Source organism: Lucilia sericata, unplaced genomic scaffold (assembly GCF_015586225.1).
Source record: "Lucilia sericata isolate MDLA Ls3-8-SP2 unplaced genomic scaffold, ASM1558622v1 Contig000052F_arrow, whole genome shotgun sequence".
Taxonomy (NCBI): Eukaryota; Metazoa; Arthropoda; class Insecta; order Diptera; family Calliphoridae; genus Lucilia; species Lucilia sericata.
The window spans coordinates 987,656-1,014,389 of NW_023994088.1; the positions used below are offsets into that span (position 1 = coordinate 987,656).

Sequence of the window (26,734 nt, forward strand, 5' to 3'; positions counted from 1 at the left end):
ACGGTGGCCCTTTTCCCAACAAGTCCATATAAATGTCTGCGTGTCTGTTTTGAACCTGACTGGGTTGGCATCCAGTGGAATCATTTCACAATGCATTTTGTTGCTACAACGAGTACGAGGAGCAAGCATGTGAATGTGTCAGTTGGAATGTTGGTGTGAATGAGTGTTAAATGACATGGCGCGCAGTGTTTTATTTTTGTTTTTTTGTTTTTTGTTTTGCCCAAGTTTTTCTTTTAGTATTTTTAATTAAAACACACAAATTCTTATGTTGCTGTCATTGCTGTGTGCTTTCGTTCGTTCGTTCGCTCCTCTTCTCTTTTCTATGACATTCATGTTTGTTGATGCTGTTTACTTTCCATGGCCATGTTTGTCAGAATATCTTCTTTTTCTACCATTTAAATGGCGGGTAAAAGGAGATTTTTGATATTTGAACTGTTTACTGTCGTTGTTGTTGTCTTTAGTGCATTTTTCTCTCGTTTTCCGTTTCCACATTAAAAACGCTATTCTTTGAATTTATGTGCTTTATCGCTTGAGCTACATGCATGCGTGGCATAATTAATAATTGATTAAAACGAAAACTTTCAGAATTAAAACTTTTAGTTTTTTTTTTATAAAAATAAATAAATTTTATTATTCCAAATATGTAGGCGTCTAAAGAAAACTATTTAGGTTAAATATATATTTTGTGCAGTCAGTCATGTTCAATGTAAATGTCATGGTCGAAGTTTTGTATTTTTTTAAATAATATTGGCAGTTTGATAGATAATCAAATAATACCAATTGGTTTTAATTGTTAAAGATATAGAAATTTATGCCAAATTTAAAGATAGAAAAAATATTGACCGTAAAAACGCGCGTTACAAATCGTTTGCGTGATAAACTTAACATAATATGGTTGCGACAACTATTTTAATTTTTGTAATCATATAAGGATTATTGTTGTAACCATTTTTGATTTTATACATATTTTTTCTGTATTTATTTTATAATCCTAGATAGAACTTCTAACTGCAATAACAGAACATTTCTTTTTCAAATTAAATCTAGTGTAAAAACTTTGTACATTTAACAGTAACGTAATTAAAAACAAAATGCAAAATTCACTTTGAATGGCAAAACGGATGACAATATTAGAATGCAACAAAAAAGTATTTTTGTTTTTTTATTATATGTTTTACATTTCATGCCATTGTTTTCATTCTCTAATGCCCTGGAAAAGCTGACAAGGAAACGAAAGTTTCTTCCATATTCAATCCAGTGTTCCTGTTCGTAGAGCCAATGATGTGTAAGTAAATTACAAAAGTCTTTGTCTAACAATTTTTAGTCGAGTTTGTTTTATTTTTTGTAGCATTTTGCATGATTATGCATGTTTTTGTTTAGTGAAGAGAAGGTAACAAAGTTAACTAAGTAAATGTATTTAAATTCATTAGTTAAACTACATTTAGCCCTTAAGATTCGACTGACACTTTCTTCTTTCTACCACGCGCCTTTAATCCCATAATAAGCCAATTGTTGAAGTCCCTAGAAGTCTGGCGCAGTCACCAGGTCCTTATTTATTTAAACCCTATAGAATGCTGACAAAGTTTAACTCATGACTGCACTTCAATGACGACGACATCATGGCAATAAATTCAAGCTTTGGCACAAACTTTATCTAAGTAATTTTACACACACGCAGTAGTTACATTTACCATCACGAACTCATTGTGCAACTTAATGTAAAGTATTACATTTAGATGACGTCTCCATGGCGTTGACAAAAGGTTGCCAGCAAAAATCATACAAAATTTTTAAGTTGCACTTCCTTTCAAAAACAAAATTTGTGAAAGAAAATATAAGATTCATACACTTCATATAACTACAAATTGTAGAAAAGCCACATCAGCTAACTAAGTGACTATCTATCTGTCAGACAGTCTATCTATCAGTCGGTTTCTCATCTGTAACCATTCTGTCTGTGGGTCTTTCAAAAACAACATTTCAACATCATTCTATTCGCTGTACTTGTTGTCTGAATACTTTTGCTCGTCTATGAGCTGGTTGACAATTTCATTATTGTGAAAATATGCAAAATATTTAATATTTATGCATTTGTTGATTGTATTATTTGCTCGGAGTAAAAGTATGTACATATGTATGTGTAAAATGTTTTTTCTTTCGTTCTGTTTTAACTAAAACAAACTGCAGAGATCCACGTCTACGAGTATCTGACATTTTCCCGTGTGATGATGATGGTGTATGTCAGTATTTAAGCTTCTTGAATTTTGCAATTTGTTTTTATTTTATTTTCATATTTGTTGTTGTTCTTGGTTTTCTTTTACTTTTCTGTCATTCAAATTGAATTTTAAATAATACTCAGATACATTCAATTATTTAGGTATACGCACACATACACTTGTATTTATCTAGATATTTGTATAACCTAGTAAACATTATTCTTAGCGTTTTATTGTTAACATAAACATTATATACTTTTCAATTTTTTCACTGATAGTTTGGCATACATTGTAATTTTGAATTGGAAGTCGATAATTAATGTCCTTTTTTCGCAAAATATTTCTTTTGGAAATGTGATTATCTAGGAAGAAAAATATGTATGTATTTATAGTAATCGATCCCAAATTATAACAAGTAGAACTGACTTTATGTAAGAAAAAATTCACTTAATCAGCTTCCGGGTAAACACAATCACACGTCAATAATAACGACCTAAATAAATGAATTTGTTTACTGGGTTTGCATCACACCGCATTCTAAATAGAAACATTTAAACATACCTAATGCTCACAGACCAATAATTTAAATTAACTGTCAATGTGTAGCATTCAGAAAATAAACCAATTTAATTAAATAAAAGATGAATGCATAGAATTTGAAATCAACATACAAGTATTCAGTATTTTATATGACTAAGAGAGGTTGCTTTAAGAGGGCGACAAACTAGCAGAGCAGGAGAAAGAGGAATACAGTAACTGGTATGTAAAGAATATGGCCATAACGGTGATGGTGTTATTAGTTGATTATTTTTTAATTATAACTATGTTTAATGCAAATTTCGTTACAAAAAAATTTAAATAATTAATTAAATTTTGTTGTAGGATTTTTTATAATCTTAGTATTGATTTTTAATTATCTTATAATTACTGATAATTTATTTGATTTGAATTGATTTTATAGACTTGAGCAAAGTCATTTGATATTAGTTGTAGTTGTACAAGTAAATTGTGGTGTGAAGAGATTAGAGGATTGTAACAAGTTTGTTACTAGGAAATCAAAGTTGTATTGCTTTATAATAAGATATAAATAAAATTATCCACTTTTTTAATTTTAATATTAATTCTCTTGTTATTTTTTAAAATCTATTGAATAACAATTTTGTTTATCAACAATTTATTTATAGATTTTTCAAATCACTCACATTTTGGCTAAAATAAATTTTATTTTGAAAAATGTGTACTTAATAGCCTTGAATTGCTTTTCAACCCATTAAATTAATTAAACAAACTACATACTTATTTATATTAGTCTTTTTGTTTAATATTGCATAAATGGTCGACTGTATGATACCCTACTCCAGTGCATATGTTAAGAATATAGATTATTTTTTAATAATAAAGCATTTAAATTTTTTACCTTAATTTATTTAAAATATTTTAACAATTTATTGACAAAATTTTGGTAGAGGGATTTACGTTTACATTAAAGTTATTTATGCAGAATTTCATTGTGGTATTAGTGTTTATAAGTGAATTTTGACCTTCAAGTGATTTTCCGTAGGGGTTCGATCATTACGAAAATCGGGAGCATAATTAAGACGTATATAAAACCACGTTATGCCGATTTTTGTAGAGATATTAGAACCTTTAACATAATTATAAGCTCAAAAGCCCTATTTGGGGGGTACGGTATGGGGGCTAGGCGAAATAATGGACCGAAGAGTATGTGACAAATTTCATCAAATTATCTGGAAAATTCCGACCAGTAGCGTGCGCACAAGGTTTACATGGTCTTACAAACGGGCAGACAGACAGACCGACCGACAGACGGACGGAGAGACGGACATAGCTTAATCGACTCAGAAAGTGATTCTGAGCCGATTGGTATACTTTAAGATGGGTGTAGTACCAATATTTTTGGGTGTTACAAACTTTAGCACAAACGCATAATAATGTTGTAGCCTGTAGAACAATTTACCTACTTAAATAGGTTCTTATTTGAATTATAAATAAATAACTAACGAACTAATCCATCTAAATTGTATGAAAACTGCTAGAATAAATTTTGGCAAACAAATCGTAAAAAAGGTAAACAATTGTTTGTCTAAAATTAAAAATTATGATTATGGAAATGTATATTTTAAAAGAAAATTAATACATTTTATTTTTATTTAACTGTAGCATAAGCATTTTTATGAACCTACAATGACGTTGTTCTTACGTTTAAATAAAAAACAACCACGCATCAATACAGTTTTAATATCGTGCGCCAAAAAAAACTTTAAATTTAAAATTATACTAAAACGACCTCAATGATACATCTAACGGATTTTTTTTTAAATTGTATTGTTGCTGTTTTTTTTAAATATATTTTATTAATTTATTTCTTCTTAAAATGATGAAGTGTTGTATGTGTAGTAAAAACTTTTGAATTTAAATTTCAGTGTGTGTTTATGTTTGTTATTAATTATACATTTTGGTATATTTAAAAAAAACATTCATTTTGTTTAATGTTTATTTAAATATGGGATTGTTTAGAGAAATATTCATGTTTGTGAATTTTTCGGTTTATTGTCTAATACATATTTATAAATATTTAATACATAATATTTCGAAATAAATTTAAAGTTGATTTCATAAATTCAAATTTTTTAGTTAGTGTTTAAGGGTTGCCAGAAGTTTATTTAATGTATTATAAAACTATCTGATATTTTATTTATTATAAAAAATAATTTGAAGCATTTCTAAAATATTTTAAAATTTTCGTTCAAAATAAATTTTTTCGATCTCAATTTTTCATTCGCGATCAAAAAATGTCATTACAACCAGTCCTTTTTAATCAAAGAGACTGAAACTTAGTGCTTAAAATTAAAAAAAAAAAAAAACTTGAAAAAGTAGGACTAGCATTAGTTTTGAGCTAGGTCTAGAAGTCAAAATGTAGTAATATTTTATAAGAAAATTGTAAATGTCGTTTCGGCCAATTCCTAGGAATTTTTTTGAGCATATAAACATGGCAACTCTTGTTATTTTTTCATACGTACAAGGAGTATGACAGCACGAGATTAAAAGCAAGAGATTAAAATTAAAACCAAAAGATTTATTTGATTTTTTTCAACCAAGTTTTGAATTAAAAATTCCCCACTTTTTTATTTGATCGTCAAAGAGGTGCGGTTTCGTTGTTCATCTTTTTTTCCTTCTCTAATTTAAATTATTGTGTCTGACAAAGAGATTTGTGTGAAGGCGTCGTTATTGTTACCTTTTGCTTGAATTCAATCGAGCTAAGAGTAGAGGAGAAGTAGGAAAAGTTCTTCACAATCTTGACAATTGAAAAAGACAAATAAATTTAGACTCACACATGAAGAGGTATAATAGAATAGAATAACTAAAAGAAGTCTAAAACAATCAACTAACTAAATGAAACGTAACAAACATATAAATGAAATAATGAAGAGAAAAAAACGTAAACTATTTAAACAAAAACCATGCGTGTCTGGAAATTCAAATCAAAATTCTATTTATTTCTTCATTTTTTTTAGTTTTAGCTGCGCGTACGTTGAATACGGCGAGTATTAGTTTTGAATTTATTTTTGGCTTGGTAGTAGAAGTCAAAATTGAAATAGAAGTGGTCGTAGTAGAATGAAATGAAATGTGAATAGTGACAGGCCATAATACGTTCAATGACTTTGGTTGTTTGGTTCAGTTTTTTTTTGGTTTAGATATGTTTCTATTTCTTGGTTTTATACTTCTGTATATGTTCGTCCCTCTGTCTGGCAGTCTATGAGTAGAACGTTGCTACACGTCATACACGTTTGAATTTCATTTTACCATTTATTTTTAATAATTTCATAAATAATAATAACAACAACAACAATGAGTTATGGAAAAATTAAAATAAACCTACGACAATATATTTTGGCTTTATAATACAAAAAACTAAATGAAAGAAAGAGTAGAATTGAAAAAAAAAATAAACTCTTGGCTGGGGTTTAATTTTTGTCTAATATTTCAAATGTCCACAATACTCGTATTTTTATTATGTACATAATGGCTTGGACTTTTTCAAAGAAAATTGTCAACATTTAACAACGATTGAAAAACCACCCAAAGAGAGTTAGACATTTAACTTCCGCTGTTACTTTATAAACAAATATTAATCACACTTAATGGTGGAAAAACGTTTTATAACTTACCTGTTAATGTCATCCAGGGATATCGGGGTAAATCGGCAATACTTTGACCAGCTCCTCCGGTGGGCACTACACCCGATGAGGGCTGTGTACAGGCATTGCCCAGTGAATCAACACCAATAGCACCAGCTGAAGCGGCTGAGGCAGCAGCCGCATGCTGATAGAATTGTGCAAAACTGGCGGAGGCTGAGCCAGGTACGCTCATTGATTGATAACTATTCATGACACTGTCGGAGTACCTGCTGAAAAAGTAAAAAATAACAAAAATTCAATAAAAGGTAAATAAGTATTTTCTCTACAATAGTCAAGGTTATGTTTGAGCTACACACAAGAGTACAAAGTGAAAATGCTTTAAGTAGGACTTAAGAGTCCTTAACATTGACTACTGTAAATTGCCTACAAATTATATGCAAATTTCACACAATTCTTCAAATCAAGGTTAATAGATGTGCAAATTTGTCTTTTTATTCATAGAAAATATTGTACATCCTTAATCTGTGTTTCTGTCCCATGATTTGTGGTCAACTTATATTTAGTCCTGGTTAGTTTGTGTATGTAAAATTAAGATAAATCCATTTGCTAATCTGCATGCTGGTATTTGTTTTTTTCTATTGATTGTGGGTGCGTTTGTTTAGTCTAATTATTCTTTATATAAGTAATTCAAATACAAATTATCCTTGTAAATTCCCAGTGGCCAAAAACGATTCGAAACTGCATGTGTGCTCTAGTTTTTATGACTTTTTATAGTCATATATACAAAAATGTGTGTGTTTGTTAAAACAAATATTGTGTGATTTGTTCAACACCCAATTTGACTGAGTTTTTAAAAGTCATAAATCACAAACATAAATCTCTGGTTTAGAAGTGATTTATGCATTTTTGTCAATAGCCAAATTATAATGTTCTGTTCTGCCAAATATCCTGGGATAATGTTCCTGTTAATTAGAGTAATTAGGTGTGTTTGTGGATTTTGGTCAGATTTAACTGATGTGTTTGTGGGAGATTATAATCATGCGTCATACATATATACATCATACTACAGTAACGAATATAAATATTTGAAAAATAACATAACGGCTATTGTTTGCATAAAATAAACAGATTTTTAAAGCTATTTTTCTCAACTATAACAAAAACTAATTTTGTCGATTTTGGTTATGGGTCAATTTTTATATTTTAATTTTAATAATTTTTAAGCTTATAAAAAGCATATTCGTTTGCTGCTGAAATTCTTTTCTATGCGTAAATTGAAACACTGAAGCATACTGAAGCGGTTAATATAATTCAGCAAAGCTTCTTATGTCTCGGAAATTGGAGTATAATTTTTGGACTTTATAATAACGTTCTACCCAAAAGAATAAAAATAGCTAAAGATAACAAAATTGATTGATCAATTGATTTATAATAAACCACTCCTTACAACAAGTCACTGTCAAAAATCTGTCATTAATGATGCTTTAAATAATATTTAAAACACTGTCAGGTCTTTTCAGATAAGGATGCCACTGTACCTTTTAATGTCAAATCCATCTACAAAAGATTTAATTAATTTAACTGAAGATAATTGAATTAAAAATATAGCAATATATTTTATTATGGTTTGATTCTTGTAAATATTTAATTGTAGATAAAACATAGTCGCTACCGGTCCTGTTCCTGACTTCCTCAAAATTATGCACGTTAAGATTATTTCGTGCAATTAAATTAAAAATTTTTAAGCATTTCACTTGATGCGTACAACTAAGGCAATCTTACCTGCAAGTTTTATCCTCTAGGCCCGAAAAGCCTGGCATGCCGGAGAGACCTCCATGTGACGTGGGATGATTTGATACATATGGATACATTTTGCTTGTGGGTATGGCAAACGATGAGGAAGCAGCAGCGGCGGCGGCAGCTGCTGCAGCGGCTACAGAACTTGCGGCACTAGCGTGCGCCTGAGCCGAGGACGATGGTGAACTGTCGTTTAAACTGCGATGCAGTGACGAGGATGCCGACGGTGATGGCGAACAACTGCTGTCACCTGTGTGGGAGTTATTTCCGGAGGGCGGTGTAAGTAACAATTGCTGTTGTTGCTGTGAAGAACTACTACCGTTACTTTGTTGTTGCTGTTGGTGATGGTGTTGCTGTGTACTGGCAGCTACGGCGGCGGCAGCTAATTTATTTATGTGCAATTGTTGTTGATGTTGCTGCTGTAATTGCAAAGCGGCTGTCAACGAATACTGATGATGCGGATGATGGTGATGATGTTGTTGACTGTTGGCAAAATGAGCCTGTTGTTGCTGCTGATGATGCTGACTAAGACCGCCAAAGGCTGTTGAAGACGATGGCGAGGATGATGATACAGGTGAATTGGACGATTGATTCAAATGACTGCTGCTGAGTTGGCCGGAAGTGTTGGGTGAAAGTAATGATGACGACACACTATTTTGATTGTTAATCGAATTAGAGGTATTCAAACTGAGTGTGTTGTTCAGGGAACTACTGCTACTATTGTTGTTATTATTGTTGTTGCTACTGGAATTGTTAGCGTTGGATGCGGCTGCTGATGATGACGAGGAGGAGGCGGCTGCAACGGCTAGGGCGGCGGCAACAGCTGCTGATGATGAATTTTGTGTTGTTGTAGTTAAATGTGAACTTATAAATGGTTGAAACTGTGGATACTTTGGTAGCATACTATCGAAAACAAATTTTGACATTGCACATAGTTTTTCTTTTGCTATAGTGTGTGGGTGTGTGTGTTTGTTTTTTAATAGACAGACAGTTACATATGAATGAAGGAGTAGAAAGTAGTGATGGGTTTGTAAAGAGAGATGGGCAAAAGAAGTCGAGTTTTTAAGAAAGTTTAATAGGAAAAAACTGACACAGTTGTTAAAACAGCGGCACGAATTAAATTTTAATTTAGTTTGTTTTCTAATAAAGTAAAAGAAAGTCTATGGATGGTTGTTTTTTTGATCTCAGTTAACTATTATTCGGTGTTTTAATATAAAATTTATGATTTATGACTCATTGTAAGCGATTTATTTTTATCGTATTTTTTCCAAAAGTTCAAAGTTGGATTTTATGTTAAAGGTTAAAATTTCTTATCTCATTTCTATATGCAATGATGTGAAAGAAACTGTGTTCTATGTACTTTGTGAAAAATAAGTTTTAAAGTTAATTTTAAGAAATTTTGTTGATGTTTCAATGATAATTTTTGAAAAAAGCGACTAAAATGGAAAATTTTGTTTTTCAATAGACAGCTCAATTATATTATTATTTTATTCAAAACAAAAATGACAATTTTTTGCTTTCAACTAATTAAAAATTAAGTTGTTAAGCAATACATAATATTTATTATTGCCAAAAATTAAATCAAAATTATTAAGTATTAATTGAATTCCTTTCTTTAACCTGTTGTTTGTATTTCAGTTATCTAAATTCTGGTTTATATAAATCAAACAAATCTTAGTCTTGATATTGAGTATTTTTAGGAGAAACTGTTTTACTCAAACTTTTGTGATATATTTCGAGAAGTTACTTATCAAATGGTTTTAGTATTTCAGATTAGACTTTTTCAGTTATTCAAATTACGAAAACTAATATAAAGAAATGTAATATTTAATTGAAAATTTAGTTTTGAAAATTTTTATAGTCATAACTCCAAAAGTTTATTTTTCTATATGGATAAAATTAAATCAATTCATGTATATCATATCAAGAAATGTTAAAGACAGATTTAAATATTAATCAACTTCAAATATAATCTTATTCGAGAACTCTTTTTTAACAATTTTTATTGGTTGGTACTAGTTTTGATATGTTTGCCGACACAATAGCTGATCTTTGGGCAATTACATTATTATAGTGAATTGTCATAAATGTTATTGAATTTAAATAAGTGACATTTTGTCAAAATTCTTTCAATAAAATACAAGAATGTCAAAACAAAATACTGTCACTGATACCAGTATGTACCTTGTTTTATTCGAATCTAATTTTAATAATTTTTACATAAACTAAAAATTAAATATATATTAAATGAATTTAAGAAAGTTTAATATGGATATTATTTTAATGAGACTTTTTTAAAAGAACCATTTCTAACAAAAATTCCCAAATAGTGCTTAAGATATTTTCAAAAATTATCATAATTGTTTTAAAAAGAGAAAATTATATAATATTTTACGCAAAAGTAAACCACATTTCATTAAAACTTAAATATTGAAAATAAAATAAATTATAAAGAAAACAAAAAGTAAATAAAACTCAAAATCCCATACAAGTTAGTAAAATGAAATAAATTTCATAAAAAAAATTAAAGCTTGGTTAAATGAATTAAACGAAAATGAAATAAAAAATTCTAATAAACTAATATAAAAAGCTTAATATAAATAATTCAATAAATAATAAATAAATAAATATAATAAAATGAAAAGATGTAGAATAAAACAAAGAGGTTTACCTTGTGTGTTTAATTTGTGATTTTATGCAAAACAAGCAACGAAATTTGTTAAAATTTTTATATTTTTATTTGAAATAAAACAAATCTTGTTTTTTAAGAAACAGGTGTTGTTGTAGTCGGTGTATTTGGCAATTTCATTAATATTTAGTTTTTAACACTTTCTTAAATTTTTTTAAAATGCCGTCGCTTAAAATTTTAATTATTTTTTTTTACTTTTGACGACGGAAGTTATAAAATATGACACTTTTTATTTATTATTTGTTTGTTTATTTTTTAAACTATTTTACAATTTTTTTTATGGATTTTTAAGGACTCTGTGTAGGTGTTTTTATCTTGTTGTTGCTATTAAATGTGGTTGATAGTTAGACGTATAAACGAACGCACACGCGTTTAAAAAGTCGTAAAATATTTTGGTGTAAAAGTAATAAAAATTTCTTTGAGGACTTGGTGTGCGGTCCCACTTGCTTCAGGTTGTTGTAATTTTATTTTATTATTGATTTTATTTTTATGTGTTGTTAAATTGTAATTAATTTGTTGCATGTACAAAATTTAAAAAAAAAACTATTTTTTTTAATTTTTTTTTCGTTTTAAAAAAATACGCGCACTTTTTTCTTTATGTTATTTTGGTGGCAAAAATAGATACACGACGATGTTGTACTTTCTTCTTATTCAGTTGACACTATAAAAATTGAAATAATTTTTTTGTTTGTTTCTTTTTTATTTTATTTTTATTTTATATTTTTAATAGCAGCAAATAGTAATTGTTGTGTTGATTTGATGACTTTGCGTATAAAACTAAAGTAAATGTATAAAATGATTTGGATGGTTATAGTGCAATACAATGAAGTTGACGGGCAGTCAGTCTAGCAGACAGACGGCGTAACAATAGATGTTGGTGGCTTTCTGTGTTTGTTTGTTTTTGCTGCTTTTCGGCTTTTGAGTAGAATTGTGGTTGCTTTTGTTTTTGTTATTGTTGGCGAGGATGATGGTGATGATGATTATCACGGTAACAACGATGTTGTGATGATGATGCTGCTACTGCTGCTGCAAAATTTCTTTTTCTCGATGCTTTTGTTTTTGGCGTTTTATTTTTGACAATAATCAAGTGCTACAACACTTAAACCGACAATAAGAATTATTTATATTTTCTGCTAAAAGTTCAATTCACAATTTTAACCGTTTTCAGGTGTTTTCCGTAATTTCCCGTTAAGTTTTTTCCGTATATGACTTTTTTAGTTTGATTTAATTTGTTTATTGTTGTTGTTTATAGTTTGGTGGTTTATTTTTTATGATTATTATAAAAAAGACAACAATAATAAAAATAATAAAAACAAGTACAAGTGGAATATTATTATTGCTGTATATACATATGTATAGTTAAATAGATAGTTTTATTAGAAGCAGAGCACGGTCGGTTCTGTTACTGTTTCGATTCGGTCACACACAAAAAAACACTCCGCAGACAGTTGTGCGCTCTACGATAATAAATATTATAATAAAACGAAATTTTTAAAAGAGTATAAAATTCGTGTAATTGGTAATATCTGCAGCTATAGCTTCAACATATAAACGAACAAATAAAACGAGTATTTGGATGGCTGGCTGGCTGACTGGATGGATGGATGACTGGCTGGGGCTATAAGGCTGCTTACTACATGAGAAAAAAAAACACAAAACCAACAACAAAAATATTTATAATAAATACAGAATGTATTGGTGACGGTATCGGTGTATATCTCTGGCGACTGTTGCCAGTGCTGCGTTTGCTTTTGCTGCTACAGTTGGCGTTTGGAGGTGCTGCTCTTTAGCTTAAAAGCAAAGTCTGTAGGCAAATACTTGAGAATTGTTTTTTGTTGAGAAATAGAAAAAGCAAAGTCAACGTCTGCTGGCTGCTCTGTTGGCGTTTGTTTGAAATTGTTGCCAATAGATTTGAGTGTTATGTTTTGTTATTGTGTTTTTTATTTTTATGTTGGTGTTTTTTACGATTTTAAATGTTCAAGAGCATAAAAAAGATTAAAAATCTCATTAAATGTTAATAAAAAATTAATAAAATCTATATGCACGTGCTTAACGTAGACTTTAATTATAAACTCTTTAAATCATTTATTAAACAAATAAATCATTGTTTTTGATTTTTCTGGAGCAAAACACGGAAATTCTTAGTTTTTATTCGTTAACTTGTATTTAGTTTTATTAATAATCCGTTTATTGCACAGACATGCGTTTATTACTCTGATGCCCTTTTACACTCTAAAAACAATGTTTATTTTCTTCTCATCATCAGCAAACGCAAAAATACGTACACACAAACCCATTCTAGAGGAAAAACCAAAAACAATTCAAACACAAACTCACCCATTCATACGGAAAACGTCAACTGCAGCAGCGTCAATAAGAATTATTTAAACCACTATCGTTTACTCTTTTACTCCTGCACAATAACTGTTGATCTAGTCAGAGTGCATGTGAATATCGTATAGTCATCTCATGTTTATGTTCAAAAAGCATTATGGCCGTTGTAGAAAAAAACGTGTATGATAGTGTCAATGTAGTGGTGAAGATAATGGCCGCTGCCTTGTTTTGTTTTTCCTCTTCTCATATTCTCTCTTTTACAATGTAGTTGCAATGTTTGTTGTTGTTATTGTCATTGCAAAGACAATGAATGGCCAGAGTGATTTTGTTTAGAATGTGTAGAAAAATGTAGAGCTCTTTAACACTCAATTGAGTTGATTTATTTAATGTTTTATGAGCACATTAAGGTAAAATAAAAATAAATTTATTAAATGGATTGTTTGTGATTAAGCAAAAGCACCAACAAAATAAAGAAGAATAATTAAATTTATTGTTGTGTATTTTAGCTAAAATATTAAATTATTAATTGTTAATAAAAACAACATTGTTGTTTAATAAATAATTCTCACCATATTTTCACTCCACTCATTTTCGATTACACTCTCTAGTATAATTTTTATAGCATTTATTTACACTCTTATATCTTTCTCTCAGTAACTAAAATTTATTTGTGGTTGTTGTTATATTTGGGCTTGATTTTTTATTTTTATACATTTTGTTACTATTGTAGTTTGATTTTTATTGAAATTGAAATTGCTGTTATGACATTTTTATGAAAATTTTTCAAATTTATGATTCTACAACAGAGTCGGGTTCAAATTTTTTATATACATTTGTATATTATTTATTTTTATTTTTTTTTTGCCTACATTCTCATACATTCAGAGTAAAACTTTTAAATTTTTGCGGTTGTGTATTTATTTTATATCTCTTTCGCTCGTTTGTAAGAATTCTATTATAATCTAAGGAATCATGTCATTTATTTAATGACAATTGCACACTTTATTATATGTTTGAATGTCGAATAAAGAATATTCCAATTATAATAATACAATAATTTTAATTATCTTTCACACATTATCACTTTTTATTGTATAACAATTTTAATTAAAATACATTTATTTATAAAAAGACAATAACATACATACATGCATTTGTACCTGTGTATGTGTATATTCATATTTTTTGTTCTTTATTTGCGTTTTTTTAGATTTCAAACTGTTAATTTTATGATTAAATTGTTTATAAAACTTTGAATAAATTATTATCACTTTTATGAGCATATTCTATTTTTGTTAAAATTTATAATGTCATTTTTAAAATTTCACTGTTTATTAATATTTTTTACGTTTTTTAAAGTATTATTTTAACTTTTATGATTTGTATGTATTTTTATATTGTTGTCAATATTAATTCTATTGTTATTATAATATTGTATTAATAAATTATTAATTATTATTTACATTTTATATGTTTTACTTTTATATTTTTACAATGTCACGGAATACACCGGGCGATCATATTTTTGAGGTGTGAATTTGAATCTAAATTTTAGATATACACAGGTATATACAAATGTATATTTTTTATAGAATGTTATCATATATCGTAGGTAGACTGAAATATTTCTATAAATATAATATTAAAAAAACGCAATTTCCAATCATTTTAATAATTATTTTTTAATATATTTATTAAATATTTATTATTTATCCAAATTAAAAACTGAAAAAATATACCATAAATATAGGTATTTATATATATTACAAATTTGTTAAAAAATAGGATTATATATAAATAGGTATGTATGTACCTATATTTAATTTCAAATTAACAATAAATTTTCACAATGTCATTGGAAAAGCATTTTAATCATGATGAATTCTTTTAACTTCAAAGTCTCCCAGACTACTGATAAGCAATTCCTAAAAATAAGAAATAAGAAAAAAAATAATAATTGTTTTAGAACAAAAGTTTTTAAATATATTTTTGAATGCGGGATTGACTCGACATTAAATAATTCCACATTTTTATTATATTATTAAATTAAGTAATTTTGCTTAATTTCATTAATATTAACTTAAAATCAAATTCAATATCCATGTCTCAGAATAATAAACAATTTTGAAAACAAACTGAAAATATTGAAATTTAACTTGAAATGTGTTAAAAAGTTATAATCTAAAAGTCGATATTTTCAAGTTAATTTAATGATGTTTGGAACCGAATAGGAATTTGCATGTCATAATTATCCTAATGTATTATCTATAAATCAGCACAACTTAGTTTTATATAAGTCTAAATGATATGCCAATTTTCGGAAATTTCATTCAGAAATGACTTGGAAGTCAATAATTAATTTATAAACTTCACATAAATTTTTATTTTTCTGAAAGGACGTTTTTATAGAGATAAGGTCAAATGAGGTCCAATCTTGACACTTTTATGCTTATACAAAACCAATTCGAAAAGTCCCGTTATATGGGTATATGCGTAATAATGTACTGATTTTAAGTATTTTCAATAGGCTTCGTAATTGCCCCATTTGAGGATGATTTTGGTAATTATCTCGAAAATGGCGAGCTGTGCCATGCGCACAAGGTTAACGTGATAAAATATCAAAAATTATCTAGATTTAGAAATAAGTTCCAAAAATCGATTTTCTAAAACTTTTCTGCAACACCGACATAATAAATAATCAATAAAGTATGCATTCTAAGTAAGCATACTAATAAGATATTCCAGAACTTTAAAAATTACAAAACCACTGCCTTACTTTATTGCATTTTGGAAGCTTTTTTAATTAAGTAGGCATTGTATTGCTTCTACCCAATTTTATCGCTTACATTTTCTGATAATTTTTTGCTGGGTATCCCGTTAAAATTCTGCATAAAGAACTTTTATGTCAACGGAAATCTCTTTAACAAAATTTATAGGCCCATTATTAACTCTTGCCCCTATATAATCTTTCTATCAGAAAATAATTTTTTGGGCAATAAGTCAAGATAAGGTGGGATATCTTATGGTCGAACAAAAATATTTTGTGCATTATAAAACAACACATTCGATGCGTTGAGTCTCTTAAATATGTCAAAAAATTTATTGAGTTGGAGTTGTGTTTTGGATAGGCATAGGAAGGAACCTTTTCACATCGAAAGTGAGAAAAACCACTAATGCAGGGACTTTGTTCCACATTCGAATAGCACAGATGAAAAACTAGTTAGTTGTTTCTATAATGTATTTTGCGGTCCTCTGGAAAATCTACAGTAAATAGATTCGTTATTGATGAGACATATTCGAGTATTGGTAATAATTTACTCAATTTTAGCGGCAGACAATGTAATATGGGCGAATTTTTAACAATAAATAATCTGTTTTTATTTTACTATTTTTATACCCTTCACCTTCGTGAGAAGGGTAATATAAGTTTGTCATTCCGTTTGTATTTTCTAAAATATATTCTATATATATTCTGAATCCTTATAGATAGCGGAGTCGATTAAGCCATGTCCGTCCGTGTGTCTGTTGAATGTATGGATGTATGTTGGTTTCATTGCGTTGTATATTTTGTTTGGTATGGTTGGAAGCTGTTGGTTCCATTGCGTTGTGTATTTTGTTTTTGTGTGTATTTTATTTCGTTTACCGTTGCACAGTGGGGCAGAATGGAAATTTTTTGGAAATAAATCTGGCATTTCTAAACGGCTGATCCGATCGGGATAAAATTTGGCGTGAGCGTAGCAAAGGAGTATTCGAGTTTAAGTTTTGAAGATGAACCCTGCAGATGCCCCAGGGACGGCGCTGTGGCGGCTCAAAGTAGGGTACCTACGACATGTAAAATTTTTAAACTCGTGCCATTTTTTTGTTTTTCACCCAAATACAAAGATGAAAGCGCTCGACGAGATCTTGAAAAAACATGCTTGGACATACTACTTATCTCTTATAATATCCGAGTTATAGGCATTTAAAAATTTAGTGATACAAAATTTACCATACCTTGGTCCGCCTTTTTTTGAATACCGGGCGTAATTTTGGACCAAATCAACTCAATTTTTTCTTGTTAGTTAGACAACAAAATTTCCAATAATATACAAAAAATTTCAGATCAATAACATTTACAGATTGTTGTAGCTATCTGCGACCCTATTAAAATTTTGATATAAATCATAGTTTTAGAAATTAAACAAATATGTAATATATGACAAAATCTTTATTTATGACCAAAACTCAATGAAATTTTCAACGCTTGTTAAATTTGTCATTTCAAATAAGAAAATGCAAGGTCAAAATTGAAAAGGTCAAAGGGCATCCCGCAATTCCCAAAAATAGGAATGAAAATCCCAAAAATGGGATTTTTTACTTTTTTGGTCCACATTTCTTTCAGGGCTGGGAAAATACTTTTGGAGTAAATAGAAAACATATTGAGGTTTCCAAAACCGCTTTGATCCCAGCGTTGGGATTTTAGAACATGTCGCCCAAAGTTGAAGTTTTGATAAAAAATAGGTCATATTCGGAAGGACGCAGTGGCAACATTTTAAAAAATTGGACAAGTTTTTTACGCCAAAGCGTTCTGCGTAAAGATACCTTTTAGAAAACTATAAAATTGTTATATGTTCTTAATAAAAATTTTATTTTATTAATAAAAGAGTTAAGACACATTTTTGGCAAAAAAACGCCAAAAATCTAAAATTTTTTGAATTTTTAAATTAAAAAACGTATATTTTTGGATCTGTAAATGTTATTGATCTGAAATTTTTTGTATATTATTGGAAATTTTGTTGTCTAACTAACAAGAAAAAATTGAGTTGATTTGGTCCAAAATTACGCCCGGTATTCAAAAAAAGGCGGACCAAGGTATGGTAAATTTTGTATCACTAAATTTTTAAATGCCTATAACTCGGATATTATAAGAGATAAGTAGTATGTCCAAGCATGTTTTTTCAAGATCTCGTCGAGCGCTTTCATCTTTGTATTTGGGTGAAAAACAAAAAAATGGCACGAGTTTAAAAATTTTACATGTCGTAGGTACCCTACTTTGAGCCGCCACAGCGCCGTCCCTGGGGCATCTGCAGGGTTCATCTTCAAAACTTAAACTCGAATACTCCTTGGCTACGCTCACGCCAAATTTTATCCCGATCGGATCAGCCGTTTAGAAATGCCAGATTTATTTCCAAAAAATTTCCATTCTGCCCCACTGTGCGTTGCTGCTGTTCCAATTGTTTTGCTATTGCTAAAGTGATGACAGAGTCGGGAAAATGAAATAAGTCGAAATTTTATAAAATTAATACATATTTTTTAAATACACTATGGTGAAGCGTATATAAGATTCGGCAAAGGCGAATATAGACTTCTTACTTGTTTCATTTTAAAATTGTTTTGTATGCTTGTATGTCCAGTTTTGACGATTTAGTGCCAAAATAGTTTGGTAACAGTAAATGTGTCACAGTTAAAACTGTGATTTGGCATAGGATGCTTGTCTGGTAATCAGATCATGTCGATAATTCCGTATTAGATTTACCCAATAACATCTTTCCTGTTACCAATTCCAAAGTAATAACTCGTAAACTTAAATAACATTTTAGGATTTGGTTACTGGGTAATATGATGTTATACAGTGAGAAAAGTTGCTGGAATTAAAATTGATAACAATCTTAATTATAAAATTCAATACTTGAAACTAGATTCAGTCAGCTCAAACTTATCGGTGTTGTGAAAATTAATTCCCAAATTATTTGTTTTTAAGTGGGAGACATTTTTTGCGATATTTATTTTTCCGATTGTAAACTTTAGATTATAATGTATAAGGTTAATTTTATATGCTTTAATGCAAATTTTTAGCTTTATAGCTATTTAGAACTCAAATATAATGTTCGCAGACAATTTATGAATTGAAACTAAATTAAAGGATTAGTTAATAATTAAGAAAGTGAATATGTTTATGTTTTCATTTTCTCCTTCCTTGAGTTTTTATTATGGTATTTCTGGTAACTACTTCATCCAACACATTTACAAACTTATACATTAAAAATTGACAATTAAGTGCATTTAAATGTATTCATTCATACATTCAAGTATTTAATGTTTTGGGCATTTAAAATTAATTGCTCATAAATAACAAATTAAACACTTTGCGCCACACTTTGCTTTATTGCTCTTAAACGCCAGAGGAGACTTGACACCTTTTAAGCCCAAACACTCGCATACACTTGTATTTTTTATGTATTTATGGAGAATGTTGTAAATTATATACACATCTATATTTATTTATTTATTTATTTTTTCTTATTTGATCTGAGGGTAAATACTAAATGAAATAAGACAAAAAGTCACAAGTCACAAAATTTAATAAAGCACAGTAACTCAACACAAACCAAAAACAAACAAATAATAAAAATATCAACATTTTCACACAAACATAAATATTTTATTACAACTTCAAGCTTTAAATTGACAAAATAATAATAAAAAATTACTACGGTAACAACAACCAAAAACCAAAATTATACATACATTCAGACAGACGGACAAAACGTCAGACATACTTAAATTCATACAGCAATAATAAGAAACATACGTTAAAATATCATTAAAAGATAATAATCGTTATATTACTAATAATAAAAAATACAACAACAACAACAAGAGTAAAAACTGGGTGAATAAATGATTTGTCCGTCCTGTCTGCCTGTGAATCAGTTTATATAGCTGAACAATTTAAATGTTTTATATTGTCTTCCCGTATTATAAGATATGAATGCAACACAGCACTTGCATCACTTCAATGTGCAACATGTAGCAACAACAGCAGAAGCAGCAGCAATAGCAACACAGCAGCAGTGGCAGTCGGTAGTAGTAGTTTACTTTCTGTTTACTCGATTTTGATACGTAATATTTAAGTACGTGAAAAAATCATAAAATTAACAATAAAATACTACTCGCACTCGTTCTTGTACACTTTTGAGGTCACCAGTGTCAGGGTTACTTTTTTACGACTTTTTTTAATGACTTTTTCTCCTTTGATTGTCGCTGAACTATCAGTCAGTTATTCAGTCTATCTGTCTGATTGTTGTTTGTTTCATGTATTTATTTATTTACAATTCAACTATAATTTTATAGTGTTGGACATTTTTGTTCTCTATGAGAAAGTATTTTCTCTATAGTAAGTACGATGTTTTTAACATTTAAAATCCATAAAATACGATTTACCCAAAAAATGTGAGTGAATGAAAAAAGCGAAGAAATGTAATAAAAAATAATACAATAAAAACAAATTGTATAATCACAAACGTAACAAATGCATTCGGAAAAAATAACAAACAAATCAGACAAACGGAAGAAGTCGTAAAAACTCCAGTTGCTTAACATCATGGGCAATGAGACCAATTAACAATACTTATATGAAATGCTTGTTTTATATCACTATAAAAATGTTAGATTTATAGAAATTAACTTCTGTTTAGAAAATAATAAAAAAACACAACTAAATTGAAATTTGGTTTAAAGTCAAAAACCAACAACAAACAATAAATATAATTGTAATAAAATTTACAACAAAAACAACGTTAATGTGTAAATGAATAATGGTGATAATTGCGATGATTTGAAGATGTTGATGATTTTATTACTGTGATAAAATACGATATCAGAAAAAAAAAACGGTTTGTAATGGTTGGTTGCATTTAAGAGGTGTGGGAAATACTCTATTATTCGGTAGTTAAATTTTGATTTGAAATAATACATGTTTCTTTTATACTTATGCAATATGTTATTATGACATCGTTCGATGTCAAAATGTACCGTACCTTTCGTAAAGTCTTTACTGCTGAGGCTTTACAAAAGGTACGGTACTAAAAGCTGAAGTGTAATTTTGCAATATTGAAGTAAATGAGCAAAATCTTTTTAATAATGTAGGGACATTTCAAAAATATTCAAAAAGGTTTTGTACCTTACACTTTCCGATTTTGACGAAACTTGGTACACACATTATTTGTATAAATACGATTGAATTTTATAAAGGTTCAAAGTTAAACATTTTATGTATGGAAATTATGTGGATTATTTAATTATTTTGCCAAAATAATTTAAGAAAATTGTTAGAGTTTAATTAGAGACTAAAAACGATTAAAATCGGATGGATAGTTTAGAAATGCTTGTTGAAAAATCCAAAAATAAGAACTTTGAATCTCGTTAAAATCTAAACCACAACGAATTTACAACTTTTGGAGAACTTTAAACTTTTAAATTCCGTATTTACACGAAGTAGGTGTGTACTAGGGTTTTCAAACGATTAATCGTCGATTGGTTAATCGATAAATTGTTGACGATTAATCGTTCGAATAAATGAAAACTGCCACAATACAAAATTGTAACAATACTTCAGAAACATTAGGAATTTGTTCTGATTTACCTACTTCTACAATAAGTTCATACTGAAACGCCACATATTTTTGAAAAGCTATCTTGGAAATAATTTTATCACCTTTACTTCTACAACCAACCAGTTTTGAGGAACATTGTTGTGATTCTTAAGTATGTACTGCTAATAAGTTCTTCAGCTCATTGGAACTCATCTGGAACTTGTTAAAAAATCTCAAAAACATAAAATTAATTAACTTAATTTACTTACATAGAAAAGGATTTCACATGAAAATTATTTTTAATATTTGAAAGAAAAATAATTAAAAAAATTTACATAGAATTGAACTCAAAGAAGTGGAAAATTATAATTTTGTTTGTTATAGGAAGAAATATATTGTAAAAAAAACGATAAATTTAATAAAAAGCATTTATTTTCCCTTTTCAATTAACCGAGTAATTTTGAATTATCCGGATAAAATAAAATCTCAAATAATTATTTGTAGAATAAAGCGAATAAGATTAAAGTACTTGAATGAATCAATCTTTAAAAACTTTTTCTAAGAGGCTTACTTATATTGAATTTTAATAATATAAGATACATACATATACATATACATATGTATGTATATGAACATCAGACTGAGGAATTGGGATATATTTGCTTTGGGGATCTAGGAATTTGTTGGGGATGATCAAACTCCACAGTATTAATTATTTTTTATGTCAAGATCGTCTAAGTATCTAATAAGGAATAAAAATACACATACATACGTATGTATATACATTTTGGATGGTGGGTAAAAATAGGTTTTTTTATTGTAATTAGGGATAATTATAATTATTTGGAGATGGGGACTTGAAAAATCTGGCAACAAATACATTAATCAAACATTTAATATTATTATTAATTTTATTTTATTATGAAGAGTTAGAAGTATCCCAGCAAAATTTATAGTGAAAAGCAAAGAGTTGAAAGGCAAAAGGCTAATTTTCACTACTTATTTATTAGCATTGGATGACGTTGGAGGAATACATACATACATACATACATACATACATACATACATACATACATACATACATACATACATACATACATACATACATACATACATACATACATACATACATACATACATACATACATACATACATACATACATACATACATACATACATACATACATACATACATACATACATACATACATACATACATACATACATACATACATACATACATACATACATACATACATACATACATACATACATACATACATACATACATACATACATACATACATACATACATACATACATACATACATACATACATACATACATACATACATACATACATACATACATACATACATACATACATACATACATACATACATACATACATACATACATACATACATACATACATACATACATACATACATACATACATACATACATACATACATACATACATACATACATACATACATACATACATACATACATACATACATACATACATACATACATACATACATACATACATACATACATACATACATACATACATACATACATACATACATACATACATACATACATACATACATACATACATACATACATACATACATACATACATACATACATACATACATACATACATACATACAACAGTAAGTTTAGTTAGTATTTAAATTTTTAATTTTTAAAGACTATATTTTTATTATGAAAACTTTTATTTGAAATTGTATCAAAATTTTAAAATTCGTTAAATGAAAACAAATTTAGAAATCGAACATAAAACAACTGATGAAGTGATAGACAATCAACTTTTTTGTAAAATTTAAAAATATATGTTTACTTTGTTATATTTTTATTTATACTAAGGCACAAAAAATTTATTTTTCAAAAATTTTAATTTTGTATTTTAAACAAGAAATGGCAAAAATTTCCTATAGTACAATATCACGATAGTTAAGTAAAGTAATCCACGGAGACCAAAATATGCAAATGCATTTTTATGGTGTACCACATGGACTCATGGGCAAGATATTTGGACGTTTTAGCGTATATTTTTTTTTTGGCACATTTTGATATTTACGCTTTATTTTGTCACTTTCGAACACATATTTTATTTTTTTTATAAAAATATATTTTTTAATATACACACACTTAATGCGTTATTAGCTGTTTTTACCAATTTTTTTAATTAAAATTTTTGAGAATGCTCGACAATGTTTGCACTACAATCAATTTAACAATTTAAATTAATGTAAAAAACTTATTGTAAATAAATTATGTTAACTTGATTTACACTAGTAATTGTGTTTAGAATTTGAATTAAATTAATCGATATTAGGGCTTATGAAAACAACGATATTTTTTTATTTAAAGAAGCCATAAGAAAAGCAATTATATTATACCTACAAAATGTTTTTTTTTTTTTTTTTTTTGGTACAATGACTGTCTACGAAAAGTGCCTAAGAAAATATATTTGAAACAAACAACAAAATCCTTTTCGGCAAATACACACCATTCACCCCATAATCCAGTAGTAGACAACAATCAAACAAAGAATCGAATAAAAAAATAGTAAAAAACACACAAACTCATTTCTAGAAGTAGCAAAAGAAAATTCAACCATAACTATGTATGTATATATGTATGAAAGTAAGGATGTAGATAGTTAAGGGAATCATGTGAAAATCCTTCAATTCCCATTTACTATACGACCGTCAATCGATATTTTAAAACCTTAACGTGCCATAATGATGCTTCATATTGCGCATATTTCCAATTCATTCCCATTCGGATGTGCTCAGCAAGCAAAATCCGTTTAAAATGTTTATGATAAAAAGGCTATGCGGAGTCCCCGGAATCTGTCTGTCTCAATAAAAACAAAACATAAAAATTCAACACCGTAAAAACAATTCAACAGAAATAAAAGAACAAAAACAAAAAATGTTTGAGAACAAATCACTCTGATACAAGAGCGTAAAATTTTTATATTACACAGAAAAATTCACTCATTTCGTGCTCCTTATGAGTAAAAGAGAATGAGAGGAAGAGAGTGAGTTATTTACAATGTCGGTGTTGCCGAGTTTGCCGGCGTTTTATAAGCCGGTAAATGGCATATTTTTATAGCATTAAAATCGTAGTCAAGTGCGTCATTTAAGTTTTATTTTTTATTTCTTTTCCGCTTTTTATGTCACACTTTTTACGACATGTGAGGTTTGTATTCATATTTAAGAAATATAAACAAATCTGACTGAGATACTCATGTATCATCAAATTCTCTCATTATACCCAACACCACTATAGTGGGGAGGGTATTATGCGTTTGTGCTGATGTTTGTAATGCATAATCAGATTCTCTTTCTGAGTCGATTAACCCATTAATACTCACGGCGACCTACGTAAGGAAGAAATGTGAAATTTGGATAAGACAGCCTGTGCATATAAACCGAAATTAATAAAAAAATATATCTTTTGTATCTTTGAATTGAATGAGATTTTTATATTTTCTTACATCAACAGATATATTTTGGATATATTGACCCAAGGTCCTGCGATAAAATCCTCGCAATTCCCTTAATAAACCAAAAAATGGTTGGAATTTCCAACGCATGCTTCATTTTGTAATGATAATTGCAATAATATTCCGATTTCTAGTAAAACTATAATTTTAAGATATGTCAACTGTGCATTGAGCAAGTTCTCACGAAGTCAAATGGCATATCATTCACAGAAATCGTTGAAAAAATTATAATATTCACGAGTGGATGTTTTAATAGCAAAAAGTAATGAAGTTGTTCATTATTTCTATCCTACGTAGAGGGGGACAAAAAGTCCTGCGAACTGGCCACTGTTACATAAAATTAAGTTGTCCACGTTATAAATCTTTGCATGGACATTGTAAACAATTAGGCAATAAACTTTGAGTGCACACCAGACCCGATGCCGAGGATTATATGTAGCATACATTCTCCTTTCAAACTAACTACTAACTAACTAACTAACTAACTAACTAACTAACTAACTAACTAACTAACTACTAACTAACTAACTAACTAACTAACTAACTAACTAACTAACTAACTAACTAACTAACTACTAACTAACTACTAACTAACTAACTAACTAACTAACTAACTAACTAACTAACTAACTAACTAACTAACTAACTAACTAACTAACTAACTAACTAACTAACTAACTAACTACTAACTAACTACTAACTACTAACTAACTAACTAACTAACTAACTAACTAACTAACTAACTAACTAACTAACTAATACTACTAACTAACTAACTAACTAACTAACTAACTAACTAACTAACTAACCTAACTAACTAAACTAACTAACTAACTAACTAACTAACTAACTAACTAACTAACTAAACTAACTAACTAACAACTAACTAACTAACTAACTAACTAACTACTAACTAACTAACTAACTAACTAACTAACTAACTACTAACTAACTAACTAACAACTAACTAACTAACTAACTACTAACTAACTAACTAACTAACTAACTAACTAACTAACTAACTAACTAACTAACTAACTAACTAACTAACCTAACACCTAACTAACTAACTAACTAACTAACTAACTAACTAACTAACTAACTAACTAACTAACTAACACTAACTAACTAACTACTAATAACTAACTAACTAACTAACTAACTAACTAACTAACTACTAACTAACTAACGAACTAACTACTAACTAACTAACGAACTAACTAACTAACTAACTAACTACTACACTAACTAACTAACTAACTAACTAACTAACTAACTAACTAACTAACTAACTAACTAACTAACTAACTAAATAACTAACTAACTAACTAACTAAATAACTAACTAACTAATACTACTAACTAACTAACTAACTACTAACTAACTAACTAACTACTAACTAACTAACTAACTAACTAACTAACTAACTAACTACTAACTAACTAACTAACTACTACTAACTAACTAACTAACTACTAACTAACTAAATACCTAACTACTAACTAACTAACTAACTACAACTACTAACTAACTAACTACTACTAACTACTAACTAACTAACTAACTAACTAACTAACTAACTAACTAACTAACTAACTAACTAACTAACTAACTAACTACTAACTAACTACCT

General features: G+C 28.5%; 1 protein-coding gene across 3 annotated transcripts in view; it reads right to left on the bottom strand.

Moving 5' to 3' along the window:
* LOC119616012 (homeobox protein abdominal-A) overlaps window positions 1-12,943 on the bottom strand; it is a 35,558-nt gene extending 22,615 nt beyond the window's left edge. The window contains exons 1-3 of one of the 3 annotated variants that reach the window (XM_037972127.1): window positions 10,845-12,943; window positions 8,159-9,076; window positions 6,407-6,645 (exon numbers count right to left, since the gene is read on the bottom strand). In XM_037972127.1, the coding sequence (XP_037828055.1) occupies window positions 6,407-6,645; window positions 8,159-9,075 (1,156 nt within the window). In that variant the 5' untranslated portion in view covers window position 9,076; window positions 10,845-12,943. Of the gene's footprint in view, window positions 1-6,406; window positions 6,646-8,158; window positions 9,511-10,844 lie in introns of those variants that run through there. The other 2 variants (XM_037972126.1, XM_037972125.1) reach the window with 2 other exon arrangements.
* Between the last annotated feature and the right edge of the window lie 13,791 nt (window positions 12,944-26,734).